Below are 20,710 nucleotides of genomic sequence, written 5' to 3' on the forward strand. Positions count from 1 at the left end.
TGGATAGTTATTAGTTGTCAATAAAATGTTCCTTTATGAAGTTCTTATGATTTTTGATAATGATTTTTAAAGGTGTCAGAATGCCAGCAAGACAGATAAAATAAATGACAGGATGTATTAATACTGCTGGACGTGTCCACATTTTTCCACATTTCCTTTTGGAAACTCATCCATCACCATCTGCCAAGGCTCTGTCCTGATGTTTCCGAAATTTCTCCAACCAAATTTATGAAGTTAGGTTCAAATGTGACTGAGAGTGATTTTAAATCACTGAAAGTGTGTGCTGTCCTTTGTCTCAATTCTGTTTAACAGCATTGGGAGTATGTGAATCATATTTGTATGTGGCATTTACAGAATGCCCATAAACTCTTGAAAGCCATGCATGTTACTCAATAGGAATCTGAGTCCTGTTTGTAACTAAATAACTGTTTTCTGCTGTCAGCCATTACACTTTGGTTTATAGCAAGATTTTGTTTTAAAAATCAAAATTCTAACTTAAAAATAAACAAAAATAACCATTTCTATTGCTCCAGACAACTATCATTACCTCTAACCTTTGCATATCCTGTTCTGGTTCCATAACCATCTAGAACAGAAGAAATCTTATTAAGTGTATTTTTGTAAGGTCAAAGGTGAATGGGTTCGGATCAATCCCAGACCAACAGGGGGTCACAGTGACATAATAAAGAGAATGCAACACATTCCCATCCGGGTTTAAGTCTGTCCATGCTATGAGGATCAGAACGGGGCTAGTTGTCACAAGGGCTACATTTATCTCAGTTGCTAATTTGTTTTTTTTTTTTTAGAAAAATGTTGTATTGTAAAAACATTTATTAAACATGAAAAACACTTATTTCGAAATGTTTGTTTCTTAATTTACATTTTATACATTTATATTATTGCAGAATTTGTTGGCTAAAACTATTTTTATATTTGTGCTTATTTCATTTCAAGCTCGTTTTATACATTTATTTATTATATTAATTATTATTTTACTGCTTACATCTTGCTGAAAAAAAAAATTAAATAATAAAAAATCTTTGGCTGTTCAATGGCAAGTTCCATTGTGACATATTACCCCATGTTACAACATTTTTGAGGTAAATAGTAAATGAAAAAAGAACCCATTGGATCTTACTTTTCACTGAAAAAGGGGGCGAAGGGTTTTCACTGAAATGGATATTTAGGTTTCCATTGAAATAGAAAACACTGAAGCCATCTTGAGTGATGTTTCAAGAGAAATTAGTTTTCATGACTACAGCATAGGCCTACACCACACCTTTAAATATAATAGCCCCTTTAAACAATATAATAAGCACTGAATAGGTCCAAAAACAGATATGCACTCTTATTAAAGGATAAATGTTAGGACCCAGTCTGGTTACATGATTATAGAAAGATAAAAGATAGTGAGTGGTTTAAAACTGTAATACTTTACTTTTAACCCCCGTTTTGTCTGTCAGAATTACACTGGGAGTGAACGGCTTGAATACAAGCCAATTATCTGCTTAGTGCTGAAATATACCGTAAAACATATAGCTGAACACCGGGTACCTGTTTCAGAGCGGAAAAACGTCATCTCCTCCCTGTTGGGTAATACATCAATGTCATATGTCTCTGTTTCTTTTCTGGTGCAGTTACAGCAGAAGTGACAGTGCAGTCAGTGCCCTGCAAATGACCCGCACACTCCTCAAGTCATCTTAACAGAGACGAGAATAAACGCTTAAGAATAGAGACCTGAAATCTCCAAAAAACAATCATTACGCATAACAATATTTGAACAAACATTTATTATATTGTTATAACTAATGTTCAAAAGTTGTTTTTTAATGCTCACCAAGGTAATTATACGATCAAAAATTTAAAACAGAAAATATATTAAATATATTATTACAAATATTATATTTTACTATTTTTTTTTAAATGTAATATGTAATTCTGTGATGACAATTCTGAATTTCTCAGCAGCATTATCCAAGTCTTCATGATGATTCTCCAGAATTTTTTTTTTATGAATGTTCATTAATATTAGCAATGCTGAAATTGGCTTAATATTTGTGCTGCTTAATAGACCTGTTTTTTGGAAAACCGATTTGATGAACAGAAATGTCAAAATAACATTTTGATTGAAATAAGAATCAATTTATAACATTATAAATACTTTACTGACACCTTTTACGATTTAATCCGTCCTTGCTGAATAAAAATATTAATTTTAAAATAAAACTGACTGACCCCCAACTGTTTAACGGTATACTGTAGCCTACCTGCATTAGCTGAGCTTATTATATAGGCTAGTAAATTTTAGCCTAAAGTGGGGATGTTTTAAACTTGATATTAGTTTAACTAAATAAACAGTGACATATACAGCATTGATTTTCTGCGCCGTAATCATTCTTCGGCTGTTCCAATCTTTTCTGTGTATGGCAATGTATACTAAACAGATCGCAATACGACGAAGCACTATCAGCCTATTAGATAGCACGAGTTCCTGAAGTGCGTCTGTGCCAATGCGGCAAACACGATAGGATGCTCATACAATATGACCCGTGGCTATTATAAGACTTATCTCTAAAGCCATTTATCACAAACTTGCACTGATTGTGAGGATCTGGCACCCTCATCATGCGAGGACAAATTGCCCTCGAAGGGCCTGATCTGTGAAAAATAACACACTGCGAGATTACAATGCATCCGGTTCTCTCTAGTGAATACAATTACACTTGATAAATGCCTCCACAAAAACAAATAACGGTTCCACAGTTACAGCGTTTGCAGGATTGTTTATTCTCAATATTTGCCACAAGGTGGCGCACTCTTGATGAAGAGGTCCTTTAATGCCGATAACGAGCTCAAATGGCATCTCAACGCTAGTGTACAACAGTTTAGATAGGCTACATAAAAATGCAATTCAAAATTATTCTAACACATTAAATATGGATTAAATATGGACGTAACATACTTTGGATTTAACAAACATTTTCTCTCGTATCCCTTTAAAAAAACAAACATAAAGTGTGTGTCCACATATTGGTTAAAAATATATTCATTAAAAAATTACACATTTGTACATACTCTCCTTGCACATTGTATAAATTTACTGGCATTTAATTAAAAAAAAACAAAAAGTCCAGCATGCCCAGTTTAGAGTTTTCACTATATTTAAACTAAATGCATTTGTTAAAAATGCACAAAACATGACAGAACATTACTAATAGTAATGCATTTAACACACCCTTAGAAAAAAAACTTCATTTAGTGAAGTTAAAATGAGCACTTGACACCTGTAGAGTCACATTCAGAAGCTCTTGTGCATTTCTACTGGCAGTCCTAGGCAAGATTTGCATAGACTGACTGTTGTTAATTGTTCATTAAAGTTTAAACTTAGCCTAGAGCTATGAGTTTATTTGAAGACTTTATGGAAACCTGACTGCCGGGACTGTTCAGTTGTATCAGTGTATTCCCACTTGTACCTCTGAAATATCTAGAAGTCTTACAATACTAATTGCAATAAGTTTAGCTGCTTAGTCGAGTCCACAATCAACAGTGAGATTACAGATCCTCAGCGATTGCCGGGTCATCTTGACAGTGGGTAACATAGTAGTCATGAACATACATCAGTACTGCAATAGGTTGACCAATGATGAGTGAGAGCCACACAGCAGCGTTTCCATAATTACCACGAAGAAACCTGGCAACAAACCATGCCAGTGGAAGCTGAAACACATTTATTTGCAAGAAAAATGTAAACAAGGTACTGACATAAAAAAGATATATATATTAAATAAATGCTTTTTTATCTAAAAAATCATACCTGTGCCATCATGCCCATAAATGCCCACAGTCTGAACATCCTGAGAGGGACACTGACCAGGTACTGCAGACAGATATTTACTCATATTAAACACATTACACTCTTAGACATTATATTTCTAAGAGGACTTCGTTTTGTGCATTCTTTACATTTTAAAGTATTTTAAACATTTGTGTATTTTAAATATGCAGTTATCAAAGCTACAGTAATTCACTGAAAAATGAGTCATCTGATTGATTCAGTTCATTATTCAGTATGAGTCTTGTGTTTAACTGAGTCTGATTCAACAAATGATTCACTAACTTTAAAACTATATCATTATTTACAGAAAAGTAGAAACATTTAAAGCTCAAAAATTCATATGAGATATACATATTTGTTGGAGCGCTGCTGTTTTGAATCCTGTGGAGTGGTGCACAAAACTCTGTCAGGTTACATGAATCTAGCGAATCTCAATTCACACCAGGAAACCCAGAATCCCAACACAAAATGTGGATTAATTACTGAAGGGTTGATCACTGTGCCCTTTAACTTGGTGCTTAACCTCTAGTTAACTCCAGGGGTCTAGAAACACTGACCTTCCTGTTACCCCTCACTAGATCAGGGCTAGATCACACCCTCAGCACATCAGCTCTAAATAAATAAACCCTTTTTAAAATTTCAGCGTATCTTTACAGCTCCGGTTTAAGATATTCGTGAGACGAAACTTCACTCTCCATCTGAGCTTTCGGAGTCATTACTGTGATCCAGGGTCCGCTTCTGAGGCGTCCTGTGAAGGTCAATGTTTTTTAATAAGATGGTTAAGAATACTATCTGCCTGCACCTGCGGATTGGACACATCTTCCTCCCTGATTCCTCCCCCTCTCTCCCTTCCCCCAGCTCAGCTCACAGCTTATCACAGAGAACAGCAGCCTGATAGGAGCCTGTTCTTCCTCTTCCTCATCCCTCCGTTCTGACCTTCATCTCCTCTGAAGAACGGTGGCTACCAGCCAAACGCTGGGCACCTGCTTCTGAGTCAGGGAGTGGAGAGCATCTAGAATTTTACAAATGATTCTAGAATACGCAGCTGCTTCAGAGAACAGCTGCTTCCCACAGTGCCCAAAGAGACCAAAGAGTTTTTATTTTTTTAGTAAATTTATGTTCACTTGTGAAGTGTACCATTTCGATGTTTAAAAATACTTTTTTACTCACACTTTATTTCCCAGATGGAAATGCAGAGACATTTGAAAGTATACTATCATTTAAACGTCTAGGCTCAGCAATATAATTTGTTTTTTAAATAAATGAATACTTTTCTATTCAGGAAGGAAGCATTACGTTGATAAAAAGTGACATTAACAGCATTTATAATGTTACACAAGGTTTCTATTAAATCAAATTTCTGTTTATCAAAGAATCCTAAAAGCATGGTACAAAAAATATTAGACAGCACAACTGTATCATATTGATACAAAATGATTTCTAAAGGATCATGTGACACTGAAACCTGGAGTAATGGCTGTTAAAAATTCAGCAATGCCAACACATGATTAAATAAAATTGTTAGGTATTAAAATAATAATTAATCATTTTCATGTTATGGCTGATAACATTAAAATGGGATAATGTTTTGTCTAATAAAATTAAAGCACAAATAAACTAAATTCAGTTGTTTTTAATCCTACAAGCCAATTTTGATTTTTTTTTTTATTTACTAAAGATTACATTTAAATAGTGTTTTTACTAATTAACTTCATGTGAGCTATATACAATGGTTAGCGTTTATACATTTCGTTAGTTCACATTTCATTAGTATTTTAATGGTATTAACCAAAATAATGTTCCGTATGTAAACACACTAGCTTTTAAAATATCGCAGTGTTTGGCCATTGCTCTTGAGAAATGAGAATAATTCACACAGGTTGCTACCCTGCTCAAGACTGTTAACTTTCATTTGCCATGACCCGACAGAATATTTAAAACAGCGTGTGATTTATGCACATCTCACCTCGTGAAAAAAAGCAGAGGCGAAAAACACAGCTGACTGGCTCAGTAACTTGCCAGCACCTCTTCTCAGCAACGGCTTGTAAAAGTGCCTTTGAAAACAGGAGAGAGAAGCACATAAACTCACAGTCAGTGTGAACTGTAAATAACCATATATTTCTTGTGGACAGATCACATTATAGTCTCTCTTCATTATAGTCTTCTGTGAGTTTTACTGTGTGGTATTTCATCTCGCCTCCCAACAGCTGTCTGCGGTCTCTTTCAAAACCTCCATTCACTCACCGGAGACACCACTTGTGCACAGGAATATTCCAGTTCTGCCAGAAGTATGTTATTGTCTCAGAGTTCCTAAAAGAAACACAGTGTCACAATCCATCTGAGACTTAAAATATAAACTCCACATATGAAATGGAAATGGAAGAGGCAGAGGTGGAACATATAAACCAGACGTAATGCATTTAAAGTCACTCAAATAAAGCTTTTGTTTTTTTAAGTAAGAGTAATAACTGTAAAGATCACTCACCACCAGTCACGGTAGAATTCCCGATCTCCAAACCTCAACAGCTCGGCCACAAAGTTCATCGAGGAATGGAAAAACCAGTAGAAGAAAATCAACCAGATGAGATGGTTGGGCACCTACAGCAGTATAAGAATCTGTATTTATTCCATCATTCGTTTCTTGCTTCATTTCCTCCGTCAGATTTGAGCAAAAACCTCAACACAGGTTTATGTTTCTATTCTGAGGAACAATTTAGTGAAATCAGTTTTACTCACTGCTATTCTAAGCAGACGCTCTGTCATTCTACTGTAGTCCATTTCCTGCAAAATGAAACCGGTTTCACCGAATTAAATAAAGCGTGTCTTTTTAAGGCACTGAAAAAACCCCAGAAGATGAAGCGCATGAACAGACCTGCAATGGCTTCATTGAACTTCGAATGACTGGCACAATCCACTGAAAGACAATAGGAAGAACATTAGATATGAAATATGTCTCAAAGGCATCAAAATTGCAAGCGTGATGTGATTACCAAATGCACTGTGATGCTCACCTGCTGCGTTAAACCAACCAATAACTGAGTGAGGAGCAACTGCAACAGACAAGCAAAGCAGATTTTGATTCCTCACCATATATAAAACGCAAACGTTAACAATGCTGTTTACAGAAGCGCGTGTATGTGCGTCTGAATTAAATGCGTAATTTGCAACAGCTATAAATGGAAGTAATGCTCTAACAAGAAGCACTTTCATAAATAAAAATTACCCTCATATATTCCTGCCATGGCTCCCGGCAGTTGCTTGCAAACAATAAGCTAATTCTCATGATTTATTGCCATTTACAGATTTAGGCAAGAATGCAATATTCACAAAATAAACAAGGGATAATATACTGTGAACAAATATGGTGGAACAAGTTATCAATGCAATGATGAGCAAGAACTGTCAATACTGTCAGGAAGTATGTCTAAGCCAATAGCCTACCATCTCAAAGAGCCTCCGGAGCAGAAATCCCATTCGGATGGATTCGGAGCGGGGGAAATTAAGCTCATAGCACAGGGTTGGAGCGCAAACAAAAAAATACATATCTGAAAAACACAAGTCAAAATACTAACTACAACTGACTACAACTCAGGTCATCTGAAGTAATAGTATTTGACACTGTTTGAATTGTTGTTAGTTATCATGACAATAAAACAAAACTTGATTGGAAATTATATTTGGTGACTGGACTGTAATGCACAGCTTACCCCTGAGAGAGAGATTTCCTGGGTAAGACACATGCGACTGCATAGTGCTGGATGCAGATGGAGATGACGGACCTAAAGAACACACAAACTGTCAAGAGAGAAACAAATCTGCTTCTAAAGTCATTTAAACCTGATGTTCAGCTAAAGAATGAGGTTTCTGCATCTCACAGCACACAAGCATTTAATGCAAAACATGTAGATTAAAATGATTAAATTAACCACTCCAGAATTTAGAAACCTTGCAATCGCAAGAATTAAAGGGACTTTCCGTCCAGTCTTCATTTACTTAACCTCATGTCATTCCCATAACTGTCTTTTTTTCTACTTCTTTCAAGATATTTTGAAAAATGTTGGTAACCAAAACGTTTAGAGAAGTAATTGACTTAGTGTTTTTCTTCCCATGGAAGTAAATGGCTATTGTAATCTGTTCATTTACCAACAATCTTCAAAATATCTTCTTTTGAGTTCAACAGAAGAACAGAACTCCTACAGGTTCGGAACAAAATAAGAGGGTGAGTAAAAGTTGACAGCATTTTCATTTTTGGGAGAACTAGCTTGCATTGATGTCTTATTTCAACAGTTTCAGCAAAAAGGTTAATCTGAGGGGGAATCTTTGTCTAATAATATTCTGCAGAATTATGAAGATTTGTATACTGTGTCACAAATGCATTTTATCAAATAAACACATGATAATTGGTAGGGTTTCACAAAAAAAAAAAAAAAAAAATGCTGTAAATATAACCACCATGTTTGAGAAAAAGTACAGAACATTCAGTTATTTTGGGCATCAAAAATCTGAAAACGACTTGTGAAATCCTGATGGGACTGTTTAACTTATGTACAACCTCTTAGACTTTAGTTAAACAATGTTTCTTTTGCACACATTTTTCATCAGCCTTTTTCAGTGCGAACTGGAAACCATTCATTGTAAAATGATGGTTGCTAAAATTCACATGGCTCCGGAACAATTTTTATGGATGGGGCCCCCAATTACTGTACCAATGTCCTTATTGCTGCATATTGTTTACAGTATTGTAAACTAGTTTTATAATAACCAACAGGGGGTGACAAAAATGAAATTTCAGTTTTGTCCATGTAGTGCACTACATAGCAATATATATGTATTCCATAACTTTCATACTGCTGCACATAATGTTTGATGAGAGGTTGATGTATTCCGCCCTACAAAGGCAAAAGACCATAACTTGCTAGAGAACTGAAAAAAAAGACTAAAGTTTATTTACTTGTCCAGCCAAATTAATTATTGTTAGGACACTGGAAATGTAACAATTATTTGTTTTAGTAATGAAAATTAAATACATAAATAAAAAGTGAGCTCATGATTTTTACCCCTATTTTGAAGTTAATGCACTCTGTCTTTGCATTGTCTGCAAAACATGAGTAGTCTCACCAAGACGAGAGGCAGTAACTTCCACATTGTCAATATTTGGTTTCTGATCACCATTTACAAAATCGTTATAGTAACACCTGTATAAAATCTAGTGATCATGGGCTGTCTCATATAAGTTATTGTATATTGTAATGTGACTTTATTAAGGTTTTTTTTTTTTCTTTTAAGTATTTTTGACAGTAACAAGCAGACTAAAAGTTAAACATGAGTGGAATGCGTTGATATCAATTTATTTGCTATGCTCAGTAATGTAAAAGAATGCTAGTCATAGCATAATTGCTTTTATATTGATATGTATGAAATAGCCTAACCTTAAAGAACGACTTGTGGATTGATGTGAATGCCAACAAGTGAATGCCAACAAGTGGGAATAATGCTCAGAATGGTTGTGGATTAAACATCTCAGATAACGTTCATCACCATTTTATTGATTTTATCAGGGTACAAGAAAAGGTAGGATTGATTTTATCAGGGTACAAGAAAAGGTAGGATATGGATTTAATTGCGAACTGTTAGTAGGCTACTGATTTTATGATTGACAGCATTGAAGTGTACATTCGTCCAACTACTAATGACAGCATGGTGAATAATCTGCATTACAAAAAAAAAAATATATATATATATATATTTAAAGGTTATTCACGATTACGTTTTGCTGCCAAGATATCTAGTCTTTACAGAGCTTTGTTATACGGAGCTGTTTGGTAGAACGCGATCTAATTCATTTTTCTACACCGTAATTAAAATGCGGCAGACTTTAATGGACAGTAAAACAAAGGCAGAACAACGTATAACTCCAAATCGGCACCATAACTTCATATTGACGTGCAGCTAAACAAAGTCAGAATGCCGTAACTCAATTTGACTGATCCAAACAAAGTGAAAGAGCGGTAACTGGTGTTATACTGTGTTCTGCCTTGGCTTCTCTAAGGCTTTTCAAAGTTATGGTTGAGACGACCCACTATTTTCTCTGAAAAACAACAAAATTTACTCAAGATACATATACACATGATAAAGCATGTCTTGAATGTCCCAAAAATATCAATAACTCATTTTCGACAAAAAACGAAGTTTCGGTCTTTTGCCTTTGCACGGCAGTATTTACTCACATGAAAGAGATCTGGAGAGGCTGCGTGCCTTCGCTTGCGTTCTCTCTCTGCACCACCTGTTAACATCCTTATACGAGTAGAGTTTCAAAAACAGGATGGTGTAGACCCCCAAGGAAAATGCCCCTCCAACTGCATAAAGAGGACAATAACAGAAAAAACGCTATTAGGAAGACACTTTCAGCATAAACAGAACTCTCTTCTTCCTTTTAATACCTGAATTTATCAAGAACAAAAGAGGTTTGTGACGCAAATGCACTTCCACCACAACACCACAGCATGCCCCTTTCAATGGTTCATAATTCACAGTCACGTGACCCAGCACGTCCAAACTCATAGCCCATCACCACTGTAGCATACACAGACCTGGCTCACACTCATATGCTCTCTCTACCAATGATTTATCAATAGCAGCCATATGCTGGGTGGAAATGGTCCATGTGGGGGCTCTGGAGTGCGTCTATGGTCTCAAGGGCTGTAGGACCAGCAGAGGTCCTGACGGCCCCTGAAATGACCTGGCTGTCTGGTACATGAGCAGTGTGTGCAGTACTAGGCTGACAGATGGAGGCACATTTTCGCCTCCCGTGGTGCAAACAGATGAGAGCGGACAGAAGAGCCAGTGAAAGTTGTGGTATGGAGAAGAGGAAGTGAGGGAATACATTTTCTACTAAAATGCATCTGAATTTAGGTTTTGGTATTTGAAATGACTAAATATATCAGTCCATCACTAATGAGGACACATTGAGTGTAAGAATCAAACCTGCATCTACTGCTTGAGCACCAATAAAAACCATTAGACTGTGGCTCTAATCCAACAACATGTTTACTACTATAACTTTTATTGTGAATAAAAAAACACTTCACATGCCAGCTGAGCCCATGAGATCTAAATGCTGGTACAGTATAAAGGTGGATTAGTTCAGTCTGTAAATCATAATTTGGTTGTGCCCAATCATTTCAGCAAAGCTGAATCACATGGCATATTATAGTGAAAATTAATGCAACAAACAAAGCTGTTTTTGTGTTCATAACTATCTAGAAAAACAAGTATGACAGAGAGTAAATTAATACATTAGGTACAGTATGCACTGATATAGCACTAAATAGTACTAATAAATACTGATAAACACTAAATAGTGTTTGTGTGTGCATGTATATATATATATATATATATATATATATATATATATATATATATATATATATATATATATATATATATATATATATATATATATATATATATATACATACATACACACACACACACAAACACACACATACTGTCAATTATAATAGTGGTATATTACAATTAACAAAAACGCAAAATGTATACTACTAAATGTATTATTTAGTGCTTTATTATTTATTTAATAATAAATGTATTTATATAATAATTGATATATATTCTGTATAATATACAGTCTCACCTGGTGTAATAGATGGCAGCTTCAAAACAACAGCCATCGGAAAACACAAGATGATAGTTAAATTAAAGATGTAGATCAGCAGGCCGACCTTTTCACTGAACGACCCCTGGGAAACACACCGAGGAAACGTTTAACAGCATAATCCAAGTACATGTACAATAATACAGACCTAAAACATGTCTGATAACAACACAATCAAACCAAACAACACAATCACAGACAGCCAAGAACACCATGAAGCACTACAATAACAAAACAAGGATGTTAACATAATAACATTATCGGTCAAGTTAACAGAATCAATTTTCAGTTATTGTTACATAAAATGACACATTAAATGGGTCATATAATGCTTTTTTCACAGATCATAATTTTTTGTATTTGGTGTAATAGAATATGCTGACATGCTTTAATGTTCAAAAAACACATTATTTTTCAAATACTGTACATTACTGTAGGTCCTCTATGCCCCGCCTCTCTCAAACACGTCATTTTCTACCCTCCTTCCAACAAGAGCATACTACTCTGATTGGCCATATTGTCATAGCAAAGTCACAATTACCACCTCTCCTAAGTTCACGAAACGGTCATCCAAAAATGCGTTGCTGTTCTATTGTAAGTAATCTTAAAGATTCCTTAATGCATCTACTTTCAGAAGGCCAAAAAAAGGGCTTTTGCTTTCACCTACATACACTCAGCATCTCCCTGACATGGCTGCTTCATCACTACTGCGGTTACTGAAACCATGCCTTCTCTCTTTGCGTGAACATTTGGGCAGCATTACACAAATATTCCCACATAGTGACATAGACAAGTGGGGGCGTGTTTGAAAGAGACGTTTTAGGGGGTGTGGCAGAGTCTTCATTTTGATAACATTTACATTTATTCATTTCATTTAGCTGATGCTTTTATCCAAAAGCATCTATATAAGCTTCTATAAAGCATCTATAAAGCATCTATAAAAGTGTCTATATATTTCAGAGGTTACACGCCTCTGGAGCAACTAGGGGTTAAGTGTCTTGCTCAGGGACACATTGGTCTCTTACAGTGGATTCGAACCCGGGTCTCTCACACCAAAGGCATGTGTCTTATCCACTGGGCTAAAACCACCCCAGCCAAACATATTACAGGGTGCTGGGGTGGTGATAAAGAATATCTCTTTGGATTTGATACTTTAGTCTTTGCAACTTTACAGATCTTTTTCATGTACCAAGAGCTTGTAACGCTCCAAAGACAAAGGAAAAATTTAAATCGCATCATATGACCCCTTTAAAGCAAATAACACATAATTTGCATTTGGTGCACACAAAAATGTATCTCCTCTCTAAAAGCCCTACAGTTTATTTTTTATGCAAGACTTACACAACATCAGCAAAATGCCTGAACTGTTTATAAGTCCATTCAGTTTCAATTCAGCCAGTTGAGTAAATGTGCTGATACTCTGCAAGCTCTCTCAGATATGCCAGGCTTTTTAGAACGCAATGTATCAAATTTACCCTCTAAATTGAACTCTTCACAACCCCTCAATGTAATTCTAAATGCCAAATTATACTGTGTGAAGTGACAGAACCCCTATGTTTTTATGACAATGTCTTTATTCGTTAGGATAAACTGATTAAATGTAGAAATGTGAATGGCTTTTGAACTCACCATGGCTAGTTTCCTCTCGGTGTACAACGCCACAAGTATAAAAACATTAGAAACTGCAAGCAAAAAATGCTATTATGTCAAATAAGATCATATTTCTAAAAATAAAAGCAGTTGTAGTAATAAAAGCATTTTTGCAAGGTGTAATGAAAGGGTCAAAATTGCACCCTCAGGATGAGCCTTACAACAGGGCAGGTGGCCAGCACACACACACACACACACATACACACACACACACACAAACATACTTACAGCAGTCATACATTGAACAATCACACCACCTGCTACAAACAAGATAAAATCATGTCGCACTATAAAAATTGAGAGTCAAAAGCAATTACACTCTTCTCTGTCGTTGATTACATGCACAATTATACGAACAATCTACATTTAAGTAGATTAACAAAGGAAGTATTTTAACAACCTGCCATTATATGAATGTGGGTGTGCTGTCTACGAGTTTAATTTTAATAATGTCCCTGTCTGGACAACAACAAAAACAGGCAAAACAGGGAAATATGTGCTAATCTTCCCTTAAAATACATACCAATGACCAGGCACGCAGCAGGCCAGCTATAAGGGTCCTTGAGGAACAATGACACCACTTGAATGGGGTCCACCAAAATGCCATACCTACGACACAAAGAATGGCTGTGAATTACAAAACAGATATGTTTGCCAAACCTTTAAATGTCTGAATATTTATAATTGTTTACATATCAGACACAACATGTTTCTTTTCCTCTCCTGGTCTCTTTTTCTAAAAGCCACTGATTATTTGTGGCAGTTTTTGCGGGCAGCTGTATACATACTGTCTGCAAGCAGCAGTGTGCAACATGATGACAGCATATGGTTCTCCCAGCATGGGGTTCAGTGTTTCATTCCACTCAGGGAGAGGAAGGCCTGTACACTTATCAAACAAGCCCTATAGACTCATCTTCATCGGCATGACACTCAATACACAGAGAGAGCTGAACTGCAGAGAATGTGTTTTAATACTTTTGTGTCCGTTCAACACCTGCTCAGTGGGGATGCTTGAGATAAAGGTCAGTTGTTTGAGAATGTTTCAGGACCACATTCTGCTGCTCCTATTCTTGGAGACACTTTGAACTCCAGAGCAACGTATGACAGAAGAGTTAATAGCAACATACCTTTTCGGGTGTATTGTGATATACATTCCAAGGGAAACAAAATGTAAGCTAGGGACATAGTTCAATCTATCGGTTTTTGATTGGATATAGGAAAATCTGAAAGCGAGCTTGCAGTCGATTGTAAGAAAGGGGTGGGTTTTAAGTGGACTAAATGATTGGAGAAGTCCAGGATACGTGATCAGAAAGGAGACTGAGTTGTAACAGTGTGTAATGTCAAATAAAAAAAAATAAAAATAAACATGCATGACCAATCCTTCCTTTTTTCCAGACTTTAAGCAATCAAAATGTGTTTTGGCTGTTTCGCAAGAAACTCTATGCTTATCGTATTTGTTCATACCTGAGAAGGTTTTCCAAGAACAGGCGAGCATTGCTCAAAACCTGCAAAAGAGCAGAGACACACATTCATGAAGAAAACAAATGAAAACCAATGCAGGAATACATCACTAAGACTAGCTAAACATGTCAGAACCACCAGAATAAAATCCGCCAAAGATCCTTATTCACTGTCTGTACACAGTTTGCAGAGATATATTGAAATTCATGTCCATAAATCTATACAGAAGACAGACACACTTATTCATATGTATAAAATGAAAAAGAACAATGGAGAAGGAGAGGAAGAAAACGCAAATGCAAGCAGAACCGTACCAATGGATTATGAAAGAAACAAATCTGACTGAAAAAAATGGCCCAGGACAAAATAGTCATGTCAAAGCTCACATTAACAGCATGTTGAAAAGCGTGAATGCATTCTTCACAGTTCTGAAGACAAGGACTTGGCTGGCTGTCCTCCATGTTCAGCTAGTGTTTTTAGACAGACAAGCTGTTTCGGGCCGTTTATTTTTAGGCGTCACTTGGCATTAAGTGTGTTTCCATAAACAGACTCACTGATCAACGATTCTTCACATGCCACACACCATCCGACGTTACTTAAAATGTGTCATCGCAATACAATTCTGTCACTAGTGTGGGTTTTTTTCTGTTAAAATTAAGTTCACACAAAAATTTATGTTTGCTCAAAATGTATTCAGCCAAATATGTCAGTTGATTTTGATGTGAAAGGACAACAGGGGATGGACTTTCTCACTTGAACAAGCATTATTATAGATTTACTCATATTTTAGCCAGAAGCAACAGTTTAAAGACCAAAGTCGTGTGGATTATTGTGATGTTTTTATCAGTTGTTAGGACTCTCATTCTGGCGGCACCCATTCACTGCAGAGGTTCCGTTGGAGCAAGTCTTGTGAGCAAGTCTGTTCGGATGAAGAAACAAACTCATCTGCATCTGGGATAGCCTGAGTTTGAGTATATTTTCAGCAAAATTTTTTCCTTTTTCAATTAACTATTCCTATTAGTAGTCTGAGAGTTCAAGGTCCAACGAGAGTGCAAAGTCCAAAGGAAAATGTTTTAGCTTCTATAAGAACTAATGCATCTACTTCATTACAGACAGAAAGCCAACCTTTTCTACATGACTCACATACATTATATGAACCCAGTATACACTCAGAAACAACACATATACATTTTCCAGTGATCAGAAAACAGATGTCTGAGCAACAAGTTGGCTTCTTTTAAACTACGGCATAATATTGAACCTTCTTTTAGCTCTGTAACCGCCTTACGTAAGAGGCAGTAAAAGTTATTAGTACTAATCTTTGGAAGCACCTGAGTGAGAGGGAATGTTTACAACCCACACTGATATTTGTGACACAGTTTAACTAGCATAATGAGTAGACAAGTCAAAGCTTGCAGTGCAGCAGGGATCGGTTACTGTTTCAGACTCACCAGCATTACAACACACCAGTTCAGGATGCCTCTGTAATTTTTGAAGCTGCTTGCAGAACTCAGCATTGACTCCTGCAACTTGTGGCAACTATAAGGAGGGGGAAAAGAGGACATGAAATAAAAACATTAATGAAGATTAAAGTGTTTACAATGTTACATTTTTGTTCTTTATTTGCAAAAACAGATAACTCCGTTTTTTTTTTTATGTTTCAAAAATCATGTTTTTTTTATTTTTATTATGCAATCATGTTTTGTGTTAGTTAGCTGTATTTTTTAAGTTATTTTTTACCTAATCAAAATAACTTAACCTGTTGTTTGACTGAAAGTAACTGGAATGCACAATGAAAAAAACATGATTTTTGAAAACTGTTAAAAACTGAGTTTTGGCAAATGAACTCCATTTTTATCTATATCTTATTATTTTTATATTAGTATAAAATCATAAAACATAAACCTTCAAAGAATCTAAATACTGTAGGCCTTTAGATCCCTCCTTTTTTGTTTAATGCAAAACATATACTCAAATAGTTTAGTAAATGTATATTTTTAGTGCTGCAATACTGCTGAGATCTAACACTGCATTTTTGCAGTTATTTTATTTATTTATTTATCCGTAAGTCTGTTTGTCTTGGATTGATTTGTGGATCCCATGAAGAGTAGCATCCACTTTGTGGAAGCTAATGGCAGGATAAATATTGGGCAAATTTATTTGAAAAAATTATAGGTAATGTAGATTTTCACCAGGAATTCTGGTCAAACGAGGGTACTTAAAAATTAGATATTAAAATATTGGGGGCTGATGAGTTAACAAAAGCATATTAGTACAACCCATTAGCTTACAGTAGGTGAAAATGAATTCTGAAAATGACTGCACTCTCTAAACATTGAAGACACGCCCCTCGTCTCAATATTTCAAATCATTGGTCAAAGTATGTTTGTTTGTTTATTTATTTATTTTACAACAGTCTATTCTTAATTTATGCCATTCAATTCCCCAATAAACCCCAACATATGCTTACATCCCTAATATCTAAATGCTAAATTAAATAGTTTCTTCTGTATCAGTAAGATTAGTTAAATGATGGAGTATAAAAGGGTTAAATGTCCTGCACTGTACCACATACGCACACTGGCGAATCCTGTCCCGTCTCTCTCTTTGTAGTGACCATCTATCTTTGTCAAGAACAAGCTACGTTTTTCTTGACGTCCTGGCGTACACTATATCTCACCTCATTTTGTCGTAGCGATCGCATTTTTGTTTGCTGTCTTCGTTTATCTGTAAGTTTTTGCTGAGAGACTCCCGCGCCTTGGGTCCGTTTTTGAGATCACTGGCTGCTGCGGTCGCGCCGTTTCTGAGTTTCACAGTCTCGCTCTTTGCGCTCGTGATGGTCGCGCGTCTACGGTTCCGTGTGATGGGCCCAAAACCATCCTTGTCAGTCATGATTCCAGCTAATTTACAGCAAGCCTTCAGCAAACAAATGAAGGAAGAGCAGTCCACGCAGGACTCTCATTTGGCTCAGCGACCGGAAAAACAAGCTTTTGCTCAAAGCCGCAGTTTTGCAAGCTATTAGGCTGACGCAAGATTTGTAACAATGCTGTTTGACTCATGAATGTTCGTGGACTTTAGCACGTTTGTTAAAAACACGAGTTTCGGGGAGGTTTACGACTTTCCCCCGGATCTAGTTCCGTGTTCTGTCTGGCATGTAAAAAGACTCGTCTGAGCCAATAGGAGTCAGTAGTGTAACTATAATAGTGTAACTCTAAGCTGCCATAAAGGTCATGTTGTGATATTTCATAAAACCATGACATTTATAAATATTATATAGAATAAATTGAACAAAAGAATGAACATTTTGTCATAGTTTACAGTGTTGAAACTTGTATGACTTTCTTTTGTGGAAAAAAAATGTTATGGACTCAGTCCCCATTCACTTCAACTGGGTTTGTCTTCCATACAGTGAAAGTAAATGGTGACTAAGGCAGTCATCTAGTCTAGCATCAAAGTTTATGAAGAAAGAAAGTGTTTGGAATAGCGTGGATGAGTAGATGATAAAACAATGTTTTGTGGTTGAACTGTTACTTTTCCTTTTTGTGGTTAAACCTTTGAAATATAAATTTACCATAAATGATTTCCCTTCTACTGCATAATGTTTAATTTTAAATGGGATCTTCAAGCAGCATACGTTTTTCTTTCATAATCTTCCTGTTAAAATATTGTATTTTTTTTAATGACAGAAGTACCACATACCAAGTACCAAAGTTTTATAATATTATAATATTTTTTTTTTATATTGAACCTCAGTAAATGTGGTATTCTGGAAACCACAGGAACTTTCTGTAATGCTTGAAGTTTAGGATTTTGTGTGATTCCAAAATATGTTATTCCCATTTTATTCCAGGAGTTACGAAAACAGGTGCAAATAAGCTCGAAAATGTGCAGTGTGCAGGCAACCGTTATCTGTCGTCTGAAGTTTTTGACTTCGAACAGCTTTACTAAGATGCTCAGTGCTCATCGAGGCAGAACATTTCACCTCCCCTCTTATCAAAGTTGCAAAGTAAACTACAAGAAAACCGTCTGCAGTAAATCAGAGTGTAAACACGTACCTGAGAAAGACATTTTGGAAACAACATTTTGGATGCTGTGCAGTGCAGCACAGATGTGCAGCCATCCAGTATTTGGTGTATAAAGGTAGTTTATTTTTTGATTCCAGTGCATCTTAAATTTAAAGAAAAAGATGCTTAATTAAGAATTGTATGTTAGTAGCATAAGTTCACAAGCTCAAACTCTGGCCATGGCAAAATGTGACTTTAGAATTCATATTGCTGCATTTGTTCTCTGCTCTCTCAGTAAAGATACTACCGCTTGTTTCACTTGGCTGCGAGCCACCGGATGAAATAGGGGCCCGAGAAAGATTAATTCTATACATTTCAGTGGCAGGTTGATTGTATTTTATGCCTGGCCGCATGACTTGTGACCCTCTCTTCTGTCAGGGCTGTCAGAGCAAGCTGGCAGGGGTGTTTGGTTGTGTAGGCCTGAGGTGAGGAGGTATGTGCCCGGCTGCGAGCGTGTCCTTGGTTTTGTAATGAAGTTGTGAGGCTGAAATCACTCACTCCTGTGTGGCGTAGTGACACGTCATGTTTTATCACAGGGATGCCACATTTACTCAGTCATTAGAGACCGAAAGCTAGTTTATCTCAGTTGCGATCCAGGCAGACTGATAGACACTTCAGGGGTGGCACGCGTGTCAGCACTTTTGCAGTTCAGTCAAGGACTTGACTCCCGATATCGCTGTCATTCTCTATACGTCTCTGTCTTTCTCACGCTTGCTCGCTCTCACAGATTACCCGACCGGTTGATTCTTTGAAATAATGTCTGCCATACAGTAGTGACATCACTATTAGACAAAGGACAAAATATGAGATTAACAAGTCATTATGATGCAAGACTTACAGGTGAACTATTCCTAAATTCAGCTAGGAGAAACAACACTTTTTTTTGTTTTCTTTCCTCTAGGTTCATTACATCCACAAGTAACTGGTTTGCAAAATACACTCACACACGCGCACATTCATGCACAAGATCTCTCAGGCATACTTTGTCTTTCTTCAGCGCTCACGATGTACGCTCTGTTGATGTTTGTTTAATTAAAAACTGATAATTGTGTTGTCACAGTTTGTGTTTTGTTGAGCAGAGATGAGATGGACAGGTCTCTAGGCAGAGAAAGCATGCATGTCGCCTCATGAATAGTAATGCGCATTCTGTTTATCCAGCTACAACACACCTGTGGATCAGCTTATTCCACCTGAGGCCCTCTCCACCACTTAACTTCCAGAATTTTGAGCAAATGGTGGCCCAACACAACAGAATCAAAATAGAATCTCTTTTCACGCTGGTAATTACATGTTATGTGCTAATTTTAGAGCTCTAAATGAGAGGGTTCCACATTTGGCCAGTTTTGTTGAGGTCTTTGAGTTCAGTTTAGAGTTTTGCCTGGCAACATAATGTGAATATAGAGTTGCGAATATTTTTCCTCATCGTAATGGCATGTTACCTTTATGACTTAGTGGTCTGACATTGAGCCGTGCTGCTGTTGTGGGCAATGCCAGTTCGAGTCTGACATGCAACATTTCACAATCCCATTCCACCTCTTCGCTCCATCACATCCTGTTCTGTCTTCCCTTCTGAATATATAAATAAATAGATAAAAACTAAAGTAGCTTCTTCTGTACTAGCATGCGTGTTTGTCAAAATTTTCTGACACTGAACAGAAAATCTTACTCTCACAATCTGTTGCCCCAGTTACTGAGGTTAAGTTGAGGCAAATGAGCACACTGAGCAGTTAATTTAAAGTATAAATTTGAATGTTAAATCATTAGGTAAATCATTAAATTAGTGAATCCTTGCCTTGGTTGTTTTTTTTTTACATACAGTGCATGCTTTCAAACACCACATTTTCTGAAATTGCCAGACAGAGATAATTAATTCAGACATTTTAAATGAAAATTTCATCATTCGCCTGACATTCATGCAACTTTTAATACATAATACAAATAAAGGGAGAAATGTGAAGTTCTATGAACTCCTCAAAAATAAGTATTTTTCCACCTCTCTTTCTGTCTTTCTATTTGTGAAAGGTA

General features: G+C 36.4%; 1 protein-coding gene across 1 annotated transcript; it reads right to left on the minus strand.

Annotated features, from left to right (window-relative positions):
* Positions 1–2,763: 2,763 nt before the first annotated feature.
* Positions 2,764–17,770, minus strand: dgat1b (diacylglycerol O-acyltransferase 1b). The gene is made up of 17 exons (XM_052579008.1): positions 17,302–17,770; positions 16,073–16,160; positions 14,625–14,665; positions 13,684–13,769; positions 13,140–13,192; positions 11,490–11,595; positions 10,063–10,191; positions 7,543–7,614; positions 7,277–7,380; positions 6,847–6,885; positions 6,708–6,749; positions 6,572–6,616; positions 6,321–6,433; positions 6,080–6,145; positions 5,802–5,889; positions 3,815–3,877; positions 2,764–3,717 (listed from the first exon to the last, which is right to left on the minus strand). Exons 1-17 carry the CDS (start codon positions 17,511–17,513, stop codon positions 3,553–3,555), a joined length of 1,512 nt encoding a protein of 503 aa, XP_052434968.1. The 5' UTR covers positions 17,514–17,770; the 3' UTR covers positions 2,764–3,552.
* Positions 17,771–20,710: the final 2,940 nt, after the last annotated feature.

Source organism: Carassius gibelio, chromosome B16 (genome assembly GCF_023724105.1).
Source record: "Carassius gibelio isolate Cgi1373 ecotype wild population from Czech Republic chromosome B16, carGib1.2-hapl.c, whole genome shotgun sequence".
NCBI classification, from domain to species: Eukaryota; Metazoa; Chordata; class Actinopteri; order Cypriniformes; family Cyprinidae; genus Carassius; species Carassius gibelio.

Coding starts and splice junctions, on each gene's coding strand:
- dgat1b (XM_052579008.1), bottom strand. CDS start 17,513: ATGACTGACAAGGATGGTTTTGGGCCCATCACACGGAACCGTAGACGC. Junction 13,193..13,683: donor TGCTGCGTGCCTGGTCATTG/GTATGTATTTTA, acceptor TTTTGCTTGCAG/TTTCTAATGTTTTTATACTT. Junction 6,146..6,320: donor GAATTCTACCGTGACTGGTG/GTGAGTGATCTT, acceptor TGTTTCTTTTAG/GAACTCTGAGACAATAACAT.